At 47.0% G+C, this 23,516-nt stretch overlaps 1 protein-coding gene across 1 annotated transcript in view; it reads left to right on the forward strand.

Annotated features, from left to right (window-relative positions):
* Positions 1–23,516, forward strand: part of LOC138567897 (SCO-spondin-like) — a 1,036,222-nt gene that overhangs the window by 611,382 nt on the left and 401,324 nt on the right. The window contains exons 67-68 of the mRNA XM_069646396.1: positions 9,751–9,845; positions 17,225–17,274. Coding sequence (XP_069502497.1) covers positions 9,751–9,845; positions 17,225–17,274 — 145 coding nt within the window. The remainder of the gene's footprint in view (positions 1–9,750; positions 9,846–17,224; positions 17,275–23,516) is intronic.

Raw genomic sequence — 23,516 nt, forward strand, 5'->3', positions numbered from 1 at the left:
GTGTCCCCTGACAAAAAAGTTGCCGTTTCTTGTGGGTACATTATTACATTGAACATGCGGGGGTCACTCCTGCAACCCCTGATTTTTTTTGTTCTTTAACAATGGGGGCAGGGGACATCCCCCGCAACCCGTCCCCATACATAATGTCACCATATATAATGACGCCAATGGCTTTTCCTGGCGACATTATGTATGGGGACATAATTACCTAATACCGTAATGGCTGGGTGTGGGGGTATTATTGCTATAAGCACCCTCAGGGCACACCTAGAGGTGCTTTTCGGTAGTACAATGTATAAAAAGATGGAAAACAAAAGAAGGTTGTGGCAGTAGAGCCCTATTCAGGAGAGCGCTCACCTGGAAATAAATGATGAGATCTAGTATAGGTAGAGCTGCTGTCGTGTGGATGGTGAGGTGATCTACCACTATCACCTGGACTGAAAACAAAATGTGAAGGGTGACCATCTACACAGACTGCGCTAATTACCTGTTTATATATTCACTAGATGTGGAATTTTTGAAGCAAAGTAGATGGGGAGTATACACAAAAAGGTACAATTAATTAGTGATTAAGTTAATTTGTAGTTCAATGAGTCCAACTCTTTTAATTTCAAATGAGTGATGGTACAAATTGATTAGAGTTTAGAAAGATAACAAAAAGTGGTGCATTCTTGATAAACATAGGCATACATAATGAAATGCATATACACAATGCCCAAAGATACAGAAAAATGCTAAGCAGCGTGAACTGATACAGAGAATGCCTAATTTGGGGTTCAGTAAGCCCCAACAATGACCAATAGTGCAGAAAATGCCAACATATTTCAGGAAATATCAGACAATATAAAGAAATACCATATCAAATAATGTAAAGAAATGCCCAATGTAAAGAAATGCCAACACGTGTTTCAACCTATACGGTCGTCATCAGGGCATGTAGAAGCATATAGTGTGCTATTGTTAAGCCTGAACAAAATTCATTTGAGAACTACCACTATAAGGTATGCCTTATTCACTTAGCTTACATACTTACCATTAGAGCCAAAGTGTGTATGTAATAATCTAATACCATGATTTCATTTTTCTTTTTTTCTCTCTCTTCCATTTGCTCCTTGCTCTGACACGCTTCCCCCTACTCTGGCAGGTTTCTCGAATGAATTTTGTTCAGGCTTAACAATAGCACACTATATGCTTCGAAAAGGCCCTGATGACGACCGTATAGGTTGAAACACGTGTTGGCATTTCTTTACATTGGGCATTTCTTTACATTATTTGATATGGTATTTCTTTATATTGTCTGATATTTCCTGAAATATGTTGGCATTTTCTGCACTATTGGTCATTGTTGGGGCTTACTGAACCCCAAATTAGGCATTCTCTGTATCAGTTCACGCTGCTTAGCATTTTTCTGTATCTTTGGGCATTGTGTATATGCATTTCATTATGTATGCCTATGTTTATCAAGAATGCACCACTTTTTGTTATCTTTCTAAACTCTAATCAATTTGTACCATCACTCATTTGAAATTAAAAGAGTTGGACTCATTGAACTACAAATTAACTTAATCACTAATTAATTGTACCTTTTTGTGTATACTCCCCATCTACTTTGCTTCAAAAATTCCACATCTAGTGAATATATAAACAGGTAATTAGCGCAGTCTGTGTAGATGGTCACCCTTCACATTTTGTAAAAAGATGGATCCCAGCAAGAGTGCAGTCTCTGGTGCCAGGGATTTGAAAGAAGGAACAATCACGGTTGCCAGGGAAACAGCTATCAATGAGCTCTAGGGGGGTGTCGGCAGTGTGGTCGGTGGGGAGAGGGAACTGCGCAAGAGCGGGGGAGCTGGGGCAAAGCTGAGGCAGTGAATCCCAGGAATGGGAAGTCAACGAGCCTTCTGGAACGTCACATGGGCTTTCAAATGTACAGAAGGGGAGAGTTCATTAGGAGCTGTTTGGCTTGCCAATAAAAGTTATACAAGTTGTTCAGGGGTTTTAAAACTTTTGGCTAGTTTTTCTTTTGACTAACGATGTAAACTTTTAATAAGGTTAGGCTTATTTATCAAACATAACTTCTATAACTTACCTGCAACAAATCGTGTTTTTCTTGTTGTTGACAAAGAAGTGAAACGTTTTTGCAAAGCACCAAAAAACGGATATCATTTTTACAAAAAAGCTAAAAAAGTTTGGCAATCTCGAGTGAAGAAACTCCACAAGGAAGAAGAAACATCAAGTGTGAAGGAGGGGAACATTTAGGGTTGGAGAACAGAGAAAGGAAGGAGCAGTTTACATCCAAATACAAGCATACTTGTAACTACACAAAATCCTAAGCCAGTGCCAATCTGGATTCCACCCAGGGTATGCCACCGAATCTGCTCTCCTGAATCTCAAAAACCAGATGGATGACATCCTGGATACAGGCAACCTGGCCCTACTCCTTTTACTAGATTAGTCAGCAGAGTTTCACCTGGTCAACCATGAAACCCTTTGCCGCCACCTCCCAATCACGGCTAACTTCTCCCCTCCAGCCACCAAATGGATTGCATCCTTCCTTGCTGAAAGAACAGCACATGTATACGCAGGCAGCACAGTCACTCACCCGACACAATACCTTTGTGGCATCCCACAAGGCTCCAGCGTCTCTCGCATCTTGCATAACATCTATACAAAACCTCTATTTGACCACCTTGTCTCTCTGGGTATCTCATTCACTAAGTTCATGGATGAAACTCAGATCCTCATCCCTCTCTCAGACAACTCCGAACATGACTCCCGCCAAATCTCCAAAATATATGACATTATCCAAACTGGGATGGCCATGGACCAACTCTGTCTGAACGATGATGACAGACAGAGATCCTGATCCTAGGCCTGCCGTCCCGCCTCGCCAAGCAGAACTCAGCCTCCCGTGCCTTCACAATCGATGCGTGCACCATCCCTGTCTCTACAGCTGTCAAATAGCTAGGTGTCTACCGAGACTCTAGCCTCTGCATGTCGTGCCAATTCAATGCTATAGCCACCGCGGCTGCTTACACCACCACACTTATGAATGCATCTAAACACTTCCTTTCCTCAAAAGACCACCTAACCTTTTCCAGAGCAGTAATAGGATTACAACTTGACTATTGCAACTCTCTCCTCGCTGGTATCTCAGAGCAGATCCTGTTTAAGCTCCAAACCATCCAGAACAATGCCATCCGAGCAGACCTGCACCTCTCCAAATTAGACTATTGGCCTCATTACGGGCCCAGCGGTAACCCTGCTGTTGCTACTGGTGGGTTGCCGCCGGACCCGTAAAAATGTACCGCCGCCTGACTTCCCAGTGCCACCGGCTCATTATGAGTCCGGCGGCCGGGAAGTCAGGGGCCAGTATATTTGTAAATCCCCATTTCCATAGAATCCAATAGGACTCTATGGGAATGGGCACATGGAAGCAATGTCACCATTATTAACGGTGCCGGTGCTTCCGTGATGGCTTCGCTTACTGAGACCGCTGCACCCGGCAGGGTCAGACCTCTTGGACACAGCGGCTCTGGCAGACAAACCCGTAGTTTGCCGGTCTGGAAATAAGGGTGCCGGTGAGCTTACCGGCACCTTTTTTTCCAGACCGGCAAACTTGACATGAGGCCCCATGTCTCACTTCACAGAAAGGCAGCCCACTGGCTCCCTGTCAGAGACATAATCAACTTTAAAATAATCTCGGTCACCCACCGCTGCCTTAACAACTCTGCACCGCCTTACTTGTCACAAATCATATCCAAAAACGCTTCCACCAGACCGACAAGACTCCCCTACAGCCACAGACTCACTACTCCACAATTCAAACGCAGAAAAGTGGGAGGCTCGAGCTTCTGAGCTAGTTCCGCCCAACTTACGAACAACCTACATTTTCACTTAAGATCAGAATCATCTTACTGGCCTTTCAGAAAACAACTTAAAATGGCCTTATTAAACGGACTCGCAGCAGACTTGACAACAGCGGACACTTAACCTGTCCTGGTGACCTTGTAATCATGTTTAACCTGTCCTACGCTCATGTGCCAATCTCTTGTACCATGTAACCTCCCTTTCCCCACAACCCAGCCTTCTCCCCTGCACTCACCTGTCCGTCATCAATAAGCACCTTGATGCCATGGGTTTGGGCGCTATACAAAGACAAAAATAAACACATATGGATGATTTCCAACCACATGAATTGCTAGACAAGAAACTAAGCAATGCCAATGACTCCTGAAGAGACTTATTTTGAAAAGTTTTCTGATGCAAGAAGACTTTGTTTTATTGCTCACCACCCGGATTCTCCATTGCATTTTCCAAGACTTTATGCAAAGTCCTTATTAAAGCTTGTTGATCTTAGCTCATGTGTTATGTCCTCTGAGGGCTCTGCTTTGATTCTTGACAGTTCTCTCTCTCTCTCTTTCTCTCTCTCAGCAGCTTCCAGGACTCACTTTGTCCCAGGATCCTAGATTATTCTCTCCCAAGCCTCCTGGGTTTCTTTTTATCCAGCCTACCGGGTTTCTCTTTCCCCAGCTATTGGATCCCTCCCCTTAAACTCTTGGGTCCTGCCTCCCTGGGTTCCTGGGTACTTATTTGCCCAGCCCCCAGGGTCTCTATTCCAGCCTTCTATCACCTGTTCACACCAGCCTCCAGTACCCTTCTCCCACACCCTCCTGTCTCCTGCTCCAGCTACTTCTATACACTTCGCCAGCCATCTCCAAAGAAGCTTCTTCAGCAGAAGCTGCCACAGGCCTTTCGTTTTATGTGGCCTTGACCCGCCTTCCAGAACATCTTTGGCTTAAGAGAGTTCAGGCATGCCACCTTCTGCAGCTAGTAAGCAGATGAATTGATGGGCCCTGCCCTTGGGGACAGATTTCAGTTTAGATATGGGACTTGTGATTGACTAATTCCTCTCCAGGGGTGGTCCTCTCCAAGCTCATGGCACCCTGGGCTTGTCCTTGGCTATCACTCCCCTAGCAATGTGTGTGTGGTGATCTTGTGAGATGACTGCTTCTCTGATGCATGTTTCTGTCTCACTTTGAGTCGAGGTCTTTCCCCTGTAGTGTTGGATATGTTTTCCGTCCCCGTGCTAGGGGAGTTGAGCACGCAGGTGCTGGCCGCTTCATATGACTGCCCCTCATCGATTCCTTTAAAAGGACATGAGCATCAAAGGCAGAATTGTGATGAGCCGCCAGATATATGAGGAACATGTCACAGAAGGCAGCACAGGTAGCCCAAACTCACACTCAGCCCTAAACTGTGCCGTTGCTGTGTGTGTGCCCTCTCTGGCCCCAAAAGCATTGCCACATTGCCCTGGCTCTGCTTCATGCTAAACCAGCTGAGACAAGCAGGGATGTGCAATAACTATCAGAAACCTGTAACACCCTACAAATTGAGCAAAACTGCATGTGTGTGGCTGCGATCAGCCATTTGGTAGATGCCTGGTCCACTGTGTAATCCAAGTCTACGGTTGTGGAATACTGCCTGTAAAGACTCCTTGGGTCCACATTGCCTGTTAATGCCGGAGGAAAATGTCAGACAAGGCAGCGCAGGTACCCCCACACTCACCCCTACACTCTGAAGCTGCTGTGGTGCCTATGTGTTTCTAAAAGCAATGGCATACTTCCATGCCTCTGTCTCATGCTAAACCAGAAGAGAAATGTAAGTAGGGGATGTGCAGTAGAAACAAGAACCGTTAACAGCATTAGGTTTGAGCAAAACGACATCTGTGTGGCTAGGATCGGCCATCTTGTAGATGCCTGTGCTACTGTCCAAGTTGGGTCTGGTGTTGTAGAATATCCTTCAAGGATCCTTGTCTACTCATTAAGGCCTTCTATCAAACTGGTCCCTGTTTTATTCTGGACAAATGTGCATTCTATGTCCATATCAGAACTTTAAGGAGCCGAGTTGGAGATCTGATTTCTGTGCCCACTTGTAACTATCCCACTTGGGGCAACAAACGTTTTTCAGTGCAGACTTCCAGGTTTGGAACGCCAGGCCACTGAAACTTTGTCTAACATCAGATCATTCGGCTTTCTGTAGAGAACGGGAAATGGTTTATGTTCCTCACTAGTGTAAGTAGCTAATTGCTATTGTTTTGCTCTCTGAATTTAGGCTTAGTTACTCCAGCACCAAGATGCCTCTATAAAGTCTACACATTGCAAGTTAGCCTACCATCCATTACCATAGGAGGTGTCACAGTGGTACTGAGAATACTGTTTCATTGCTTCACAAACTGAGAGTTATGGTCAATGTGAAGAACTCACACTTGATTCCCTGTAAAAAATATATATATATTTATTTAGCAGCATAGATAGATAAACAAAAGTCAAAGCTCCATCCTCTCAGGAAAAGATATACTTCCACCCAAAGGTCATGAGACCAATGTGTTTAATAGTGTCTTCATTCATTCATTTATTCTTACATTTGCCCAGCACTCAATGTGAGGCTACACAAGAAACCAGCCCGAGTCGGCTCAGTTTGCACTGGTTTTTATTTATTTATTTATAGCATTTATGGAATGCCCAAACCCAGAGATTTCACAGCGTTTGCTACCGCCTATTCATTCAGTTCCAATTACAGCAATCATATCCACAGATGGCATCAGGCATAGGTGTCGAAGAGCCAGGTTTTGACCAGTTTCTTGAATGCCGGATACGACTGTTCGTTTCTAGTGGATGCCGGCAGAGAGTTCCACAGCGTGGGGGCAGCAACTATGAAGCTGGAGCATCCCCGCCCTTTTGCTTTTATACTGTGGGGTGTCAAGCGAGATGCTGGCACTGGATCTCACAGTACGTTATGATGCTTTTAGGGTGTTACAGTCACTGAGGTAAGCTGGTGCATCATTATAAATGCACTTATGAGAAAGGGTCAGGGTCTTAAAGTCAATCCTTGCTTTTATGGGCAGCCAATAGCATTTCGTCTGGTGGATGAGATGCAGTCGCTGCATTTCAAACCCAAGGCCTTGTTCTGTCGAAGTTGTAGTTTGTTTCGATAGGTTGGTGGTGGAGGTGCCCAAGAGAAGAGCATTGCAATAGTACAATTTGGAGAGGAGTTCTAGCACGAACGCCAGGCCATTGAGTGGTGATCGGAATTATCTGCATAGTGAAATGAGTTTGGAGGTGTACGAAGGTGAAGAAGATAGGCAGTGGTTGAAGTGTACGAAAAGAACCAGTGGAACTATGCTCCCTCCTGGCCTGTACCTCTACCCACAAACCCCATCACCACGCCCCTCCCACATACAATACAAACACCAAAACACATGCTCCTGCTGTTTAGGGAAAGGCTCAGTGCAGGACACTGAATGTGCAAGTTTCAACTTCTTACTATACTTTTATTTTAAAACGAAACCATTCTGGAACGGTTTCTTTTTAAAATAAAAGTATAGGAACTGTAACCCTTAATTAAAAGAAGTAGAGGAGCAGCGCTCCCGACGGCTCCCGCCCACTTCGACCACTGAAGATAGGGCATTAATGTGCCTGCTCATTGAGAGGTCCGCTTCCAGGTAGACTCCCAGCGTTTTTACCTGTTTCGATACTGCGATAGCTGTACCATCAACGCGTAATATAATGCACAGATCTAGTCACTATAGTATATCATTACATGCCACCGCTCAAATGTGCAACTCACAAGGAACATTCAAACACACCATTACATGTGGCAGCTCACAGTTGTAGCGCATTCAAAGTGCACATTGAACAGACACGTCATCATAGAGCTGACACATAGGGCCTCATTACACGGATGGCGGTAAGGATTTACCGGTATCGGTAAAATACCGGTACCGGTAAATCCTTACCGCCTTACTACGAGGTCCCTTTGCGGGTTGGGGGATTTAACGCCTGCTTTTTGCAGGCGTTAAAAACCAACCCGCAAAGGGACCCAGGGAGCTAATTACGGTACCGCAATTTGCGGTACCGTAATTAGCGCCTTCCCCATTCCCATTGAGCCCTACGGGGCAAAAATGGGAATGGGGAAGGGCAATGGTGGAAGGGGGAATTACCGCCCCGCCAACCTTGGAATGGGGCGGTAATTCCCCTTTCCGCCAAGGCGGTGCCGGTATTTTACCGGCATGAACCATGCCGCTAATAGCGCCATGGTTCTCTGCCATCCGTGTAATGAGGCCCATAATATTCAAGCGATTCATCACACAATTAAGGACACAATTAAACAGTCTTGCCAAAAGACCAATGTGGAAGCAAATAAACGTGCCCTTTTAATACAGGGACTCGTGCACTATAATTCACCATTAGATCCTGAAGCTCAAAGTTGTCACGAGGAAAATGCACAGTGACTAGAAGCATTAGCACATCACTGACACACATGCAAGTCACCAATGACATTGACAAGAGTGTCCCGCCATTCAAAGATGATACCCATGAAAATACCATTTTTTTAAGGTGGAATGACCCAATTAAAGGAATAAACTGATGTTATGGGTTGGGAGCCTGTTTATTATATGTTCAATCAGCCTGTGATACAGCACATGAGTGGAAATACACCTTAAAGAGCAAAGCAGCGTGGAAACAATAGCCTCTCTTAGAAGCAACATCCAACAGCTCTCTCGCTAAACTATACAGGTGTGCTGCTACCTTCAGCACAATGCTAGCACTACAACCTAGTTTACCGCTTGATGCATTCTTTTTGCTTCCCCACTGCTGCAAGACCTCTTTAAGAGGGATAAGCTCTCTCTAGCCAGGCATACAAACATATCAGATGTCTTGTAACTATAGAAAAATGGGCAAATCATCCATGTGTGATGAAGAAGTCACTCGGCAATGCATTTAGGGAAGACTTTCTAAAGATGTGCTTGTGCCAGTATGTGATATGAGCTGGAGGTAAATCTGCCACCTTTCTGCCAATTGTCAGCAAAATTACCACTGTAGTAATTCTGCCGAAATCCCCCATGTAGTCCTATGGACGCCAATTAAATGGAGACCACCACCACCACCACCCCTTGTAATCTAGCGGTAGTACCATCGGTTCAACTGGTGGTAATAGTATAACAGTTCGGTGGTATCTCAGCGGATTTACGGCTGAGATATCACCAAACTAGTAATGAGTCCCGGTGTCTATCTCAGAAGCACAAAATGCGATTATACATTGGGAGGGTGTGGTATCCGTCTGGGCTGATAATAATCCTTAAAACAGGCCTTGACAACTATTAACTAAAGATTATGTGCGAGCTAGCCCCCTTCCAAGATTTCATGTTGTATTTGTTGTCTCTTGTCTTTCCTGTAATGCAGCTCCCTATGTTACGTACAATACTGTGCTGTGTCATGGAGAGAAGACATGACAGCCATATTTGTTTACATGATGGTTTGAAGGCTCTCTTTAGGGGGGATCTGCTTTTTGGAAGGCACTTATGAACTCATCCCACACTTATGAACTCATTTGGCCTCTGGGACTGCAGGTCTTGAAAGCAAAGGTTTAGATATTGATTGACGTACTATGATAACTGCAGGGGTCCGCAGTCGAAAGTAAACCTTTTCTGCTCTTACAGTACATTGTGGCACAGTCACATCATGCATACTTGATAATGATTGTAACTTTGCACAGGGTGGCGGTTTGGTGTACTGAGCACAGGAGTGGGCGCCATGCCTTCTAAAGAACCACTGAGTTTCTGAGGGGGCAAATTGCAGCCGGGTATTAAGGAGAAGTAAAGCAGGTTCCTGGCAGGGGCACTGTGAGGATTGTTCTTTGGGGATTGAAGGGCATTGCACGGCATCACATGTTTTATTTATTTTTCTCCAGAATAACCTTTGCGTTGCTGCGTCGGACTGTCCCTGCACGGAGGACGGAGCCATGTACGCTCCCGGCGACGTCGTCCAGAGAGATTGCAATAACTGGTCAGTAACTCGCTTCTCAATCACGGTGGCGAGACAACCGATCCGCCAGACACTTTAGTCTAGCGCCTTCTAGTGGCAAAGAGATGAACCACAGAATCTTGCATCCTATTAATGACGCCTTAGTGGAAATCAGAAACTATGCACCCCGCAGCTTCCTGCATCCTCTACAAGGGGGTCTCAGAGTCTCACCGTAGAATCAACCGTGATTCCGGAGTAAGATAAAATACTTGGGGAAACTTTGAAAATGTTTCCATGTTATCACAAAAAGACATGTTTTAAGTGATATTTCGTAAGAAGCCGCCACCCTTGGACATGCCAGGCCTTGAATACTTTTATCCGCTACATGAGGCCATTGCATGTGTTCTAGATCATGAATTTAAAAAAGTAGTTTGGCGTGCCCCTTCTCGGTAATCTGTGGATTCATCTGCGTTTAGTTCCATTCTTTTTGTTTGTATATATATTTCTGAGGCTTGTGGAATCTGCTTAGATCACATGCTGTGCATAGGCCGACATCTAGTGGAAGCTGCGGAGTATTACAGTTTGTTTTTCGAAAGTCGAAAATGGGCGTCGACACAGGCGTGCCAGTAATACTATCCCTAGTGTGACGTCCACTGTACCCAAGATCCCTCACGCGTGTAGGATCCTCAGATTGTTTTTTTCCGCCATACTGGTCGGAAGCATCTTGCGGAGTTCCCTGGCCTTAGCCTTACTTTTGCTGTTATTATAATTATAATTCTTATTCATTCCCTTCCCCACCCCAACGTCGACCCTCAACCTCGACGACGGCTGGAGAAGTCATCGACCGTCGACTGCTGCACGACGGATCTGGGCCTCGGAAGGCCGCTGGCCTCGGCCCGGGCCTAGTAGGCCGCTGGCCTCGGCCCTTACAAGTAGGGAGAGTGGGGGGTGGTACATACTCTTCACTCTTGATATATAGTTACATTTATATATTCCTACACTTAGCAGCCCGCTGCCTTAAGGTGCGTATGGAGGGTACCCCTTTTCAATTCTGCCCCAAGTGCAATCGCAAATACCCTTGGGTCGACAGGCATGCCACATGCAATCTCTGCTTGCCGAGGGATCACCCCGAAGCGAACTGCAGAGCGTGTAGTAGGTTTAAACCTAAGACACTTAAGGACCGTTCGACAAAGCGTTGGGCCCACCACGCCAGGCAGGAGGCCATGGCAGCGGAGGGCGCCTTCAGCGATGGCAGCGACGCCGTACTTTCGGACGGCGAGGGCATTACGGCGTCGAGAGACAGCCGGCGAGCGCAGGTCCCCGACCTCGGAAGGTCGTCCGGCAGGGCGGCTATGGGGAAGACCCCCGGCGACGCAAGCGCTACACACCTAACACACACTAAGCACACTAAGACCAACCGGACTTCGACGACGTCGACTTCCCGGAAGGAGGCACAAAAAGAACGGTCCGACTCGGTGTCCTCTGGGCGCTCTCGATCGAGATCACCTCACGACGCAAGGCAATCATCCACTCTTGCCAAGAGTGCCTCGCTACACACATTAACGGAAGTTCGATCGTCGGGAGACGAAGACGACTTCCACCCCCAAGCCGCGCTCCAAGATACCGAGACCGCGGTTAACACCAGTGAGGCCCCACGCCCGAAGCACACAGATACCTCTCCAGACCCTCGGCGCCAGGCGTCGAAAGTCTCTGGGGCCTCCAAGGGACAGGGAAAACATTTTTCCACGCACGGGGAGGGGGGGAAACAGCGGAAAGCACAGCCTTCCACCCCTGTAAAGCCATCCTCTCACCCTAGGCAGACAAGCAAACACAAGTCTACCCTTCAAAAATCCCATAAATCATCACCTACTAAAGTAATACCCTGTTCCAGGGAATGGTCCAGTGAAGACATAGACAGGGTTATGTCTAGGATGTCTTCCTTGGCTGATTTTTATGATAAGAACCCAGACCACTTTCTTTCATATAACCCTCAAGGGGCCACACCCTCAGGCTCCTCCGATCCTATCCCGCTAAGTAAAAAGCCCCGGTTCGAAAGACCTGAACCCCTCGAGGTTCAGCCTTACTCCACTCCATATTCTACTCCACTCCCCAGTTACCAGGGACAAGTTTTCCCTGAAGAGGACCAGGAGTTTGAAATTATGGAAGAACAAACCGGGACAGATTACTATGCAGAGGATGAGGACCTGGAGGAGGGAGAAGATGAGCAGGAAATTTACAGAGTAGATTCCCCAGTACAAAGCGAAGCCCCAATTACCGACTCTCCAGTTGATAACCAGCCCCTCCTTAACGAGGTTCTCGCTCGAGCAGCGGAACACTTCCACATCGACACCCACGGTGTACAGGAGGAAAGGGACTTCGCGGAGGAGTTTGTAGGAGAGAGAAGACCGGTCGCACAGACCATCCCTATCCTCAAATCCATCCAACGAAGAATAGATCCTTCCCTGGTGAATCCTAACCTCACCAGAGCTGTCAACCCCAGAATTGAGAAAATTTTCCGGGCAGCCCAGTCTGACCCTCTGTATATAAGGGGACATCTTAAACCAGATTCCCTAGTGGTTACCAACACTAGAAAAAGGGCTGGCACGCCCTTATCTTCATCAGAAGCTCCTCCCGACAAGGAGAGCAAAAAACTTTACGGGTTTGGCAGGAAGGTAGCCTCAACGTCCGCCTACCAAACAAGGATTGCGAACTCCACCACCCTGTTGGCTAGTTACAATTGCCATCAATGGGAAGAAGTCGCGGCGCTCATTGCCTCTGCTCCAGAACCGTTAAAGGGCCAGCTGGCTCGGATCTCGGCAGAGGGGAGAGCCGTGTCTGGTTGCATTTTAAAAGCAACTTTCGACGCCGCTGACAACGCAGGGAGATTGATAGCAGAAGGTACTGTTATCAAGAGACATGCGTGGTTACGGCAGTCGGGATTCAAGACAGAAACCCAGGCTTCTTTAATAGACAAGCCAGTGGAACCCGACCTATTGTTTGGGAAAGCGGTCGAAGACGCACTTAAAAATGCCAAAGATGAATATGAGACTCTCAAATCCCTTGGCCAGCTTACCAACAAACCCCCTAACCAGAGGGGGAACAGTAATTTTCGTCGCCCACGCGGCCAAAATTCACAAAGAGGCAACTATGCCCAGGGACAGGGTACACAATGGAATAACAACCAGCAGTCTACCCAGAGTTACGGCAGGGGTAACAAGAGAGGTCGTGGAAGAGGCAGAGGCAGCCCCAACAAGGGAGGTAGCACGCCTCCACCAAAACAGTGACGCTCAGTTCAGGGTCCCTTGTCACGCAACCCCGGTAGGGGGACGCATTTCCACCTTCACCCAAGCTTGGGAAGGGATCACCTCAGACAGATGGGTGCTGTCAACAGTATCCGCAGGATATTGTATAGAACTACTGCAGCGTCCTCGGAACCATCCTCCACGACAAAGAGTGCACTCCCTAGAGCATCAAAGGATCCTTCTCGAGGAGATCGCCATTCTGCTAGAAAAGGACGCGATAGAACTCGTCCCAGGACACCAGGTAAACAAGGGTATCTATTCAACTTACTTCCTTGTGCCAAAAAAAGATTGACAATGCGCCCAGTATTGGACCTACGGCCTGCCAACAAGTATGTCAAGCCCCAAAAATTCCGTATGACCACGCTACAAGAGGTAATCCCCCTCCTAAAAAAGGGGGATTACATGGCAACCTTGGATATGAAAGATGCTTATTTTCATATTTCCATGCTCCCAGCGCACAAAAAGTACTTGCGCTTCAAAGTGGACAGTCGCCACTACCAATTCAAGGTACTGCCCTTCGGGATAGCTTCAGCACCAAGGGTATTCACCAAGGTACTGGCAGTGGCGGCTGCACACCTACGCAGGGAGGCAATCCCGGTGTACCCATATCTGGACGACTGGCTCATAACGGGGGAAACCCCAGGAATTTGCAGGTCAAACATTCAGAGGACTATCGACCTCCTCCACGAATTAGGCTTCTCTATCAACGAGAAAAAGTCAAGTCTGGTGCCAAACACCTCAAAACAGTTTCTAGGAGCTATCCTAGATACTCAGAAAGGATTGACCTTCCCTTCGGAAGAGAGAATTCGCAATATACTTCTGCAAATTCCGCCTTATCAGTCAGGTCAACGGATAACAGTACGCAAAGCTATGCGGTTACTGGGCATGATGGCGTCATGCATTTACCTGGTCCCCCACGCGCGTCTGCGCATGCGTCCCATGCAGGAATGGTTGGCGAAACAGTGGTCTCAGGCAAGTGGTCAGTGGGACGATCTAGTGGTCGTTTCGCCTACACTCGTACAGAGCCTACACTGGTGGACAAGAGAGAATCTCGCAAAGGGGAAACCCTTTTACGATCCCGAAGTACAAGCCGTGGTGACTACAGATGCATGCCTAACTGGGTGGGGAGCTCACCTTCTCCACCACACAGCTCAGGGTCTCTGGTCTCACTCAGTAGCCAAGAACCACATCAATCTGCTAGAGCTTCTGGCAGTATTCCGAGCGCTAAAGGCGTTCGAGCCCCATCTACTGAACTTGTTGGTGCAGATCAGGACGGACAGCACGACAGCCATGTTCTATCTGAACAAGCAAGGGGGGACTTGTTCGCCAAATCTGTCCAAGCTGGCCCAGAAAATATGGATATGGGCACTCAGACGGAACATCTTCCTGTCATCGCAACATGTTCCAGGGGAGCTCAATTCCCTAGCGGATGCTCTAAGCAGAGACTCCCTCCCAGAAGAACACGAATGGGTCCTTCACAGAGACGTAGTAGGAGATCTCTTCTCTCAATGGGGTTTCCCCACTATAGACCTATTCGCCACAAGCGAAAACAAACAATGCCCAGGATTTGCATCCAGGTTCCCCCAGCCAAACTCCCAAGGGAATGCCCTGTGGATGAACTGGTCAGGGATGTTTGCGTACGCTTTTCCACCAACTCCTCTCATCAGGAAGGTGGTGTACAAGATGAACAAGGAATCGATGACGCTCATCCTAGTTGCTCCCATGTGGGCGAGACAACCATGGTTTCCACACCTACGCAGGATGGCGGTGTGCGAGCCCATCAGACTCCCAGCCTGGTACAACCTACTGTCCCAGCAACAGGGTCAAACAGTGCATCAGGAACCCAACTCTATGAACCTAGCAGCATGGCTCCTGAAGTCATAGAGTTTGGACATCTCAAATTACCACAGAGGTGTATGGACATTCTAAAGGAGTCCAGGAAACCAAATACAAGGCACTGTTACTTTGATAAGTGGAAAAGATTCGTTATCTGGTGCCAGAATAAACAAATCAACCCGGTTGATTGCACTCCTTCCAACGTTGTGACATACATGCTCCACCTGCTGGATGCAGGGTTGGTTTTTAACTCGCTGAAAGTACACCTGGCAGCCCTCTCGGCTTACACCACATCCCATAACAAGGTCTCGTGGTGGAAAGTACCAGTGGTTAAAGCCTTCATGGAAGGAGTAAAGAGACTCCACCCTCCTATTTCGAACCCACCGCCAGGATGGGACCTCAACGTGGTGCTAGCTAAGCTCATGGGACCCCCATTCGAACCCATGCATAAAAGTAGTCTCAAACACCTGACTTATAAAACGGCCTTCTTAGTAGCCATTACCTCCATAAGAAGGGTCAGTGAAATTCAGGCTCTGTCAGTGCAGGATCCTTTCTTTACTATCCACAAGGACAAACTGGTTTTACGCACACACCCTAGGTTCTCACCTAAATTCATATCCAAGTTCCATGTAAACCAGTCCATCGAGCTTCCGGCTTTCTTCCAAAACCCGCAAAGCTCGGCTGAGGTGAAACTACACACCCTAGATGTGCGTAGGGCGGTCCTATACTATGTAAATAAAACCAGACCGCTAAGGAAAACAGATCAACTGTTTGTCTCCGTAGCTACAGGCAGAGAGGGGGATCGCGTCTCTAAGGGCGCTATCTCGAAGTGGATTATCAACTGTATACAGCTGTGTTACTCTCTTTCTGAAAAGACTCTGCCTTTTACGCCAAGGGCCCACTCTACTAGAGGCATTGGTGCCACTCTGGCTTTCATTGCAAATGTTCCCCTCGACACCATTTGCAAAGCGGCTACTTGGAGCTCTATTCACACTTTTACTCAGCATTACTGCATTGACACTCATTCCAAGACAGATACACAAGTGGGACAAGCGGTTCTAAGACACCTGTTTGCTCATGACCCTTCTCACATCCCACCTCCTTCTTCTGGTACTGCTCGCTAATCTATGCACAGCATGTGATCTAAGCAGATTCCACAAGCCTCAGAAGGGATACATTACTCACCGTAATCGTATTTCTGATGCTTGTATCTGCTTAGATTCACATGCGACCCACCCTTCCTCCCCTCCGAGAGAAGGCGCATGATTGCTTGTAGTCTTACCTTTCTGTCTATCTGCTTGGATTATCTGTACTCACGCTACTCCTCATGCTTCCTCATGTCAGAAAAAATACAATCTGAGGATCCTACACGCGTGAGGGATCTTGGGTACAGTGGACGTCACACTAGGGATAGTATTACTGGCACGCCTGTGTCGACGCCCATTTTCGACTTTCGAAAAACAAACTGTAATACTCCGCAGCTTCCACTAGATGTCGGCCTATGCACAGCATGTGAATCTAAGCAGATACAAGCATCAGAAATACGATTACGGTGAGTAATGTATCCCATATATATATATAATGACACCATTTTTTTAAACACTTTTTTAACAACACTTAAATAACGACAAAAAGTTGCATTTTTTAGTAAAAGTATATATGCCGTGGGGTAAGGGATTACAAGGGGTGGGGGTAGTTGGGGGAAGGGCAAAAAGCCAGTAGAAACGGAGGGTTTGTGGGGAGCCCCCAAATGTAAAAAAACAAATTAGACTTTTTTGTTATTCAGATGTCGTTTTAAAAGTATGTTGTTATTTAGGGTGTCGTAAAGGGTTCCATGTCATTTCATCGCGGGATGTATTTTCACTGGGTTTTTTGCCGCAATTTTTTTCTCGCAAAAAAACATCCAAATGTTTTTTATTTTGGGGGGGATTCCCCTGCCAAACCCCCCCATTTTCTAAAAAATGTGATGGGTTTTTTTCAGAAAAAAATTTGCGGTACAAAACCCTGCGAAAAAACATCCCGCGACGAAAGGACATCGTACCGCCGTAAAGACATTGAACCTATATATTTGTATATTTGTGTGTGTGTGTATTTTTGTGTAAGGGCTATGAGGGCGAGGGGGGTTCAAGGAGGCAAAGGTGAGGAGAGAAGGGCGGTATGATGCGGGACATGATGTGGGGTTGTTTGTTTATGCCTGTATGGCACCGCCGCCCAGGCCTCCATTTGCATTTGTGTTGCTTTTCTTTTGATTTTCCTCATTTCACCGTTCCCTTCCTTCCTCAGCTCCTGCCTCTCTGGCCAGGTGTCCAACTGCTCACACCTTCCCTGCAATGGTAAGTTTTATGTTGTGGATGCATGTTGCTAGTTTCCTGCAGCGGTTTCTGTCACTATGGATGCTTGTGGCTCGCTTGCTCTGAAGGCATGTGTTATAGTGTCACGTCTTGCAGCTCCTTTTCTTGTGGCTCCTTGTGTATGATTGCAAATGCCACCTCCTGCAAGTTCGTGGATGTTTAATCTGATAGTAAGTATCATATCATGGATGCTTGCTACTTCTTTGCTGTCTTGATACATATCATGTCTTGGAGTTTCTCGTGCTGGTATGTTTCCATGGTGATAAAGCCGCCTGAGAAAAGGTCGCCAGAGGGCAACATTTCCCCATGTCTGCACTCCCAAGAAAATCAAGCACTTTCCCCAAATATTCCGGGACTGGAGTATATAATAGTAAATAATACCTACCCAAGAATATGTGGGGGAAGGCTTTTAGGGGTGCAGGAAAAAATAAATAGTTAACCTGGCGACTTTTGCCCAGGCGACGTTATCATATAGAACTGGTTCCATTTCTAGCTCTGATGGTAAACGTGGCATCTAAGCAATAATATACCCCCTGCAGCGCAGCCTTATCTTTGAAATGTCCAGTCTGCAGGCAATCTTGACCATGTTTGCGGAGATGAGAAAAAATCTGACTGTGCCTCCCACCATGTCTGTCATTTAGCATAGAAATGGAGGGCTTGCACCACAGAGATTGTTATTGTATACCTGTAAAACAGGGACACCACTGTCAACTTCATGGAGTCATGTGTTGTGTTGGTGGCACAATGAGCAGCTGGCACAAAGCTGCATTGGGCACCTGACAAGACCCAGCAGTATTGCGGAACGCTATTGGTTTCCAAGTTGAGATGCCAATAATAGAGGAGGAGAATTGGTGCGTTGCTGGGGAGCGATGTGGCGTATGGTATTGGCGACTGGGAGGAACACTATTCAACGGCTCAGGAAAGCTTTCGCAAGAGCAAGCAGGGTGATGTGGAGGTCATCATGGATCTGCATGACGCAAGTGGCCTGGACACTTCGGCAGAAAACATGCCCATTGGGTAGGTTCCCATGTGCCCCAATGCAGATCTTGAATCATATGTAGGCCTTATGACACGGGTAACTAAGTCATTGAATAGTCAAGCCTCTGACATTATTGAACAGATCATGGATGTGATGCTAATGGCCCTAAAGAGGGTCAGCACATTTTATTCTTTTTACGATTGATTTGAAGACACAAATGCTGACATTTGGGAGAAGTCAGAGTCTGTTCCAGCTTAACAGGGACCACATTTTATCTTTTTTTAACCAACAGTGGCAGAATTGTTGGTGATACACACTCCAATTTGAGGTGGTACCCTGATGTGTTCCCAAGTGCCTGCAGATAGTGAGTCAAAATGTATTGATGCCACAGAGAAGAAGGTGTTCACATCCTGGTCTCTGGCCCCGTGGTCGGTTAAAGTGGCAGAAAGTCTGAGGAGATACCAGTTTGCCTTGTAGCAGGTAGTGGAGAATGTGTTTGACCACCTGCCTGCAGCAAGCAGTGAGGCCATGAAGGAGATTGAGATAGACGACTAGGTAGCTGGGTCCTTTGCCTGTCCTGAAGCCATTTCTAATGGCACATATGTACAAGTCAAAGCCTGTCAGAAGCTTCCTTTTGGCCAGGAGATGCCCATTGGAGGACAGACATAGTGGAAACCTAATAGAGGCAGGGGTCAGAAGAAGGCAGTTAGTCAGCCTGTGGTTTCTAAATAGGCAGCTTCCTCAGGGAAGCTACTTTGATGTGTCCTCGGAACATACATCACCAGACAGGGGGGGGGCAGGGTGGGGGACTTCATCAGGGAATGGGGAGCTGTGACCACAGAACTGTCAGTCCTGCAGATTGTGAAAAGAGATGACAGTGTGTCCTTGATTCTTCCTCCAGGTTCCAAACCACAATACAACAGAACAAAAGACAGGAGCTTTTACCATGCAGACCTGCTCCCTCAAGTAGAGCAGATGGCGTGAAAAGAAGCTATAGAAAAGGTGCCTAGAAAAGAACACCTTACCGCATTTCAGTCAAGATATTTTCACATCCTAAAGAGTAACAGGGAAATTGAGGCCTAATTTGTATCTAAACAAGTACACGAAAAAAGAGAAATTCAAAATGGTAGCATTGCACCAGATTTTAGGCGGTCTTGTGCAGAGTTACTGGATTATTGATTGATTGATTGATTGATTGATTGATAGGTTATTTATAATGGGCATATGCACAAGCGTTTCAAAGCACAACCAGACATGGAGGGGAAAACAGGGGAGAAGACCAATGATCTTAATAGGTCTAGTATCATTTAGATTGTGCAAGTGCATAGACAAGAAGTGCAGGGGAGAGGAAGGGGGAGAAGTGCACCCAGTGGAATAGTGCCCTGGGTTAAGTGCAAGGAAAGCCAGGTGGCAGTGCACGAGGTGCAGTGCTAGGGACTGGGCGGAGGGTGGGCAGGAATCCTTTATGACTCAGAGGAGCACCAGGCAACCAGTCAAAGTAACTGAGCACGAGGAAGGGAAGGATAGCAGAGGGAAGGCAGAAAGAATGGGAGGTGGCGAAATGTTAGCAGGGGAGAGGCAGAGAGAAGAACGAAGAGAAAAGGAAGGTCTTGAGGACCTTCCAGAACTTAAGGAGGTCTGGCTCAAGGTGAAGAGTGGCAGCAAGGCCATTCCACAGGGAGGCACCTGCAGAGGAAAGAGATCTACCACCCAGTCTCTGCTTGGAGAAGCAACTCACCCGTCGAGAATTGGAAGTAGACGAGTGCAGGGCTCTGGAAGGAAGGTACATAGGAAGAGAGCGTTGGAGATAGTACGGGCCCCGGGCCTAGAAGGCCTTGTGGATGATGCTTGCAGCCACCGGGAGCCAGTGGAGGGATTTCAGAGCCGGAGAGATTCGCTCCCTAGGCTTGAGTCAAGAATAAGTCTTGCAGTCCTGTTTTGGATGAGTTGCAGAGGGCGTAGGGTAGAGTTCGGTAGATTGAGAAAGAAGCTGTTGCAAGAGTCAAGCCTAGAGAGAACCAGAGCTCTAGAAACAGTGAGATTCTGGTGGGGCGGGTGAGGGAGAGGAAAAGAAGAATACCTCTGAGGAGGTATAGTTGGAAATGGGACTTTTTGAAGATGTACGTGATGTGTGGCGAGAAGGAGAGAGTGGAGTAGAAAAGGACCCCGAGAGGTTTTTTGTCTCACAAGAGGGTGAGGGCACAGGGCCAAGGGAGGCCGGCCAGAGTGAAAGGGGAAAAGCAGGAGCAGGGGTCCCAATGAAAAGGATATCCATATTACTGGTATTACTGCAGAGAACATTAGAGGAGCACCATGCCTGAATAGCGGAAAGACAGTCAGGGATGAGCGAGGAGGAGGCCGAGTGTAGCCTGAAAGAGAGCTGAATGCCATCCACATAATACTGAATGTTAGAGGAAAAAGATAGAGATCAGGCGGGCCAAGGGGGCGAGATAGACATGGTGCATTGGACTTCCAGGACGTGTATTTTTCCGACTCACAGCAAATAACTGTGTTTTGTGGCCATGGAACCACTTTCACACTAGCATAAGTTCTACAGTGTTCAAAACTGCAATGGCAGTCGTGGGGATCAACTTGCATCTGGCAGGTAAAGAGGCATTCCCTATCTCATGCGATTGGCTAATGAGATCATTCAAGCAGGAGGGGCATTTCAGCACTTAAACAGACTGTGGGATTGGTATTCATCCTATGTTTGTCCTTGAACCTCAAAAGGTACATCTGGACCCATTCATATGGCTGCATTTCCTAGGGGCTATCCTGGACATGACATTAATTACGTTTACCCAGCAAGGCATCAGGTGATCAGGAACATTCTGACCAACTTTAAACCGGGGGTTCAAGCTGGAAGCTCTGATATTTCTGATGCTGATGAGCCTGATGGCCCCTTTTAACCTTCTTGTTACTTTGGTGAGGCATCCCCGGAGGATGCTCCAATGGGAACTCAGGCCCAGGAGGAATCAGGGGCTTGCGGCTTTGGGGGATGGGTTGCTGGTGAGTGCGGCTCTTGCACAGGACTTAAGCTGGTTGAGCCGAGATGGTGTGTGAGCCTTTTGTTCACCCAAGTGTTCAGGTGCAGGTCATCACAGATGATTGCATGATAAGCTGGGGTGCCCATCTCAAGGAGCAGGATATTTGAGAGCTGTGGTCGAAGAGAGAAGGGAGACCCCACAGCTGGGCACAAATCACCTAGCCTTCCAGGCTTTTCAGTTGCAGTGCAAGGGAGTGCTGATTCTGGTGGAGAGCATGCCCACCTTGCAATATGTAATAAAAGTGCAGGAGCCTTGGCTTCCTGGATTTGTGCAGCTAGGCACAGTCTCTGTGGGTGTGGGTGACTGGCAAGGGCATCTTACTCAAGGCTATTGATCTTGAAGTAGAATTAATGTGAGATTGGGCACCCTCAGCAGGAAGCATTGGGAGGCACATGAGTGGTCTGTGCACTAGTCTGAGGTAGGCCGCATCTTTGAGATGTGGTTTGTTCTACGGGTGGAGTTATTTATAACACAGTTTCACCAGAAATGCCCTCAATTCTGCTTCACAGAGTTTTCAATGGGGAGGTTCCTTGGGTGATCCTTTGTTGATTCTGTGAACGTTTACGATGATGTACGTGCTTGCTGTGATCCCCTGCCTGTAGAGGTTCAAGCTCCACAGGTGGATAATGATCTTGGTGGCTGCAAGGGGGCCCGGGAGGGTCTGGTATGCAGATCTGCACAATCCCAGCCCTGTGGTGAGCTGGAGGATCCTCTTGTTTCTAAATCTACTGACTCAGGAGTTTGGCAAAATCTTTCATCCACACCCACACCCAGGTGTTATATCATATGGCTGTGTTTTGGGTGTTTTTTGACAGTGCATTCGAGAGACCGCTTCTGAAAAAAATGCATCTTCAAAACCCCACACCTCGCTCTGCACATTCACGTTCCCTGTGCACCCCGTCATTGCCACTAACGGATCTGAAATGATCACCCCTCAGTCTCATTCACAATACGTGTTCACTCCCCACACCCTGCACATTTCTTGGCCTCAGCAAGAAGCAGCGCGCCTTACTGCAATGGTGGTAGGTGGTTTTCTTTTTTGGAGGGGGGGGTAAGCATTTCCAATGAATTTGCTGGATCGGTAGCGTGTAGTTAGGGAGCTCAAACCAACCAAGCAGTGTTTTTTGGGGGGTATTCACCCTTTTAACATTTTAAATACTCGGTGAAAATAGTGCATTTTACAGCACACTTTCTGTGAACATTTGGGTGGAATCCACACAGTTCACAATCGGTTTTGTTGGGTAAGATATGAAAAGAATCCATTAGATGCCAAGTCAGCAATAGAGCGCAGGAGCATTTTCTAATGTGTTTACATGATGATTTTGTTCATCTGTGTTGAAAACATTTTCATGCTGATTATGACATTACATGTCCATGCTGACTGCACAAATATGTGCCAGTCTTCCCACATAAGAAAATACTCATGTTTGCTTTGACCATACTGTGAATAACAATACCATTAGAAAACATGTTCACAATGGCCTTGCCAGTATATGCCAGCATAAAATGCCATGCCACAGTAAGAAAACATGTCAATAGTGGCTTCACCAATGTAGGCCAGTATGGCCAGTTAAGTACCCTCATCGGGTTGGCTTTGGCCTTAATTCTGGTAACAAATGCCATGCAACTGTAAGAAAGCGTTTTTATGTGGCCATACTACTTTACATCGGTGTGCAGAGTCTGGACAAGTTGAAAACATATCCAGACTGGCTGCGCTATTGTAGGCCAGTGTCGTGTTGTAAGAACACTCATGATGGCTTTTCCCTTGATACCAGTTAAAAAAATGACATGATATAGTAAGGAAACCGATCCAGACTATTGGCACTAATGTAGGCCAGTATGGCCTCATGAGAACACTCATCATGTTAGCTGTGCCCTTAACACTAGTAAAAAAAAGCCACTCCTACACTGTTTCAACCTGTCAAGACAGGTTGCACCAGTGTAGGCCATATTGGCTATGCAATAACACTCATTTTGTCTTTACCTTTGATGCCAGTAACAAATGCCAGCAGGAACACCTGTCCAGACCCTTTAGACCGAAATAGGCATGTATGACTACATAAGAACACTCATTATGTTGGATTTGCCCTTAATGGCAGGAAAACATACAATGGCGGAGTAAGAAAGCAGTGCTGGTTGGCTGTACAAATGCCCACCATATCTAAGTACACTCATCATGTAGGCTTTGCCCTTAATGT

Source organism: Ambystoma mexicanum, chromosome 2p, assembly GCF_040938575.1.
Source record: "Ambystoma mexicanum isolate Mex_15411 chromosome 2p, UKY_AmexF1_1, whole genome shotgun sequence".
NCBI classification, from domain to species: Eukaryota; Metazoa; Chordata; class Amphibia; order Caudata; family Ambystomatidae; genus Ambystoma; species Ambystoma mexicanum.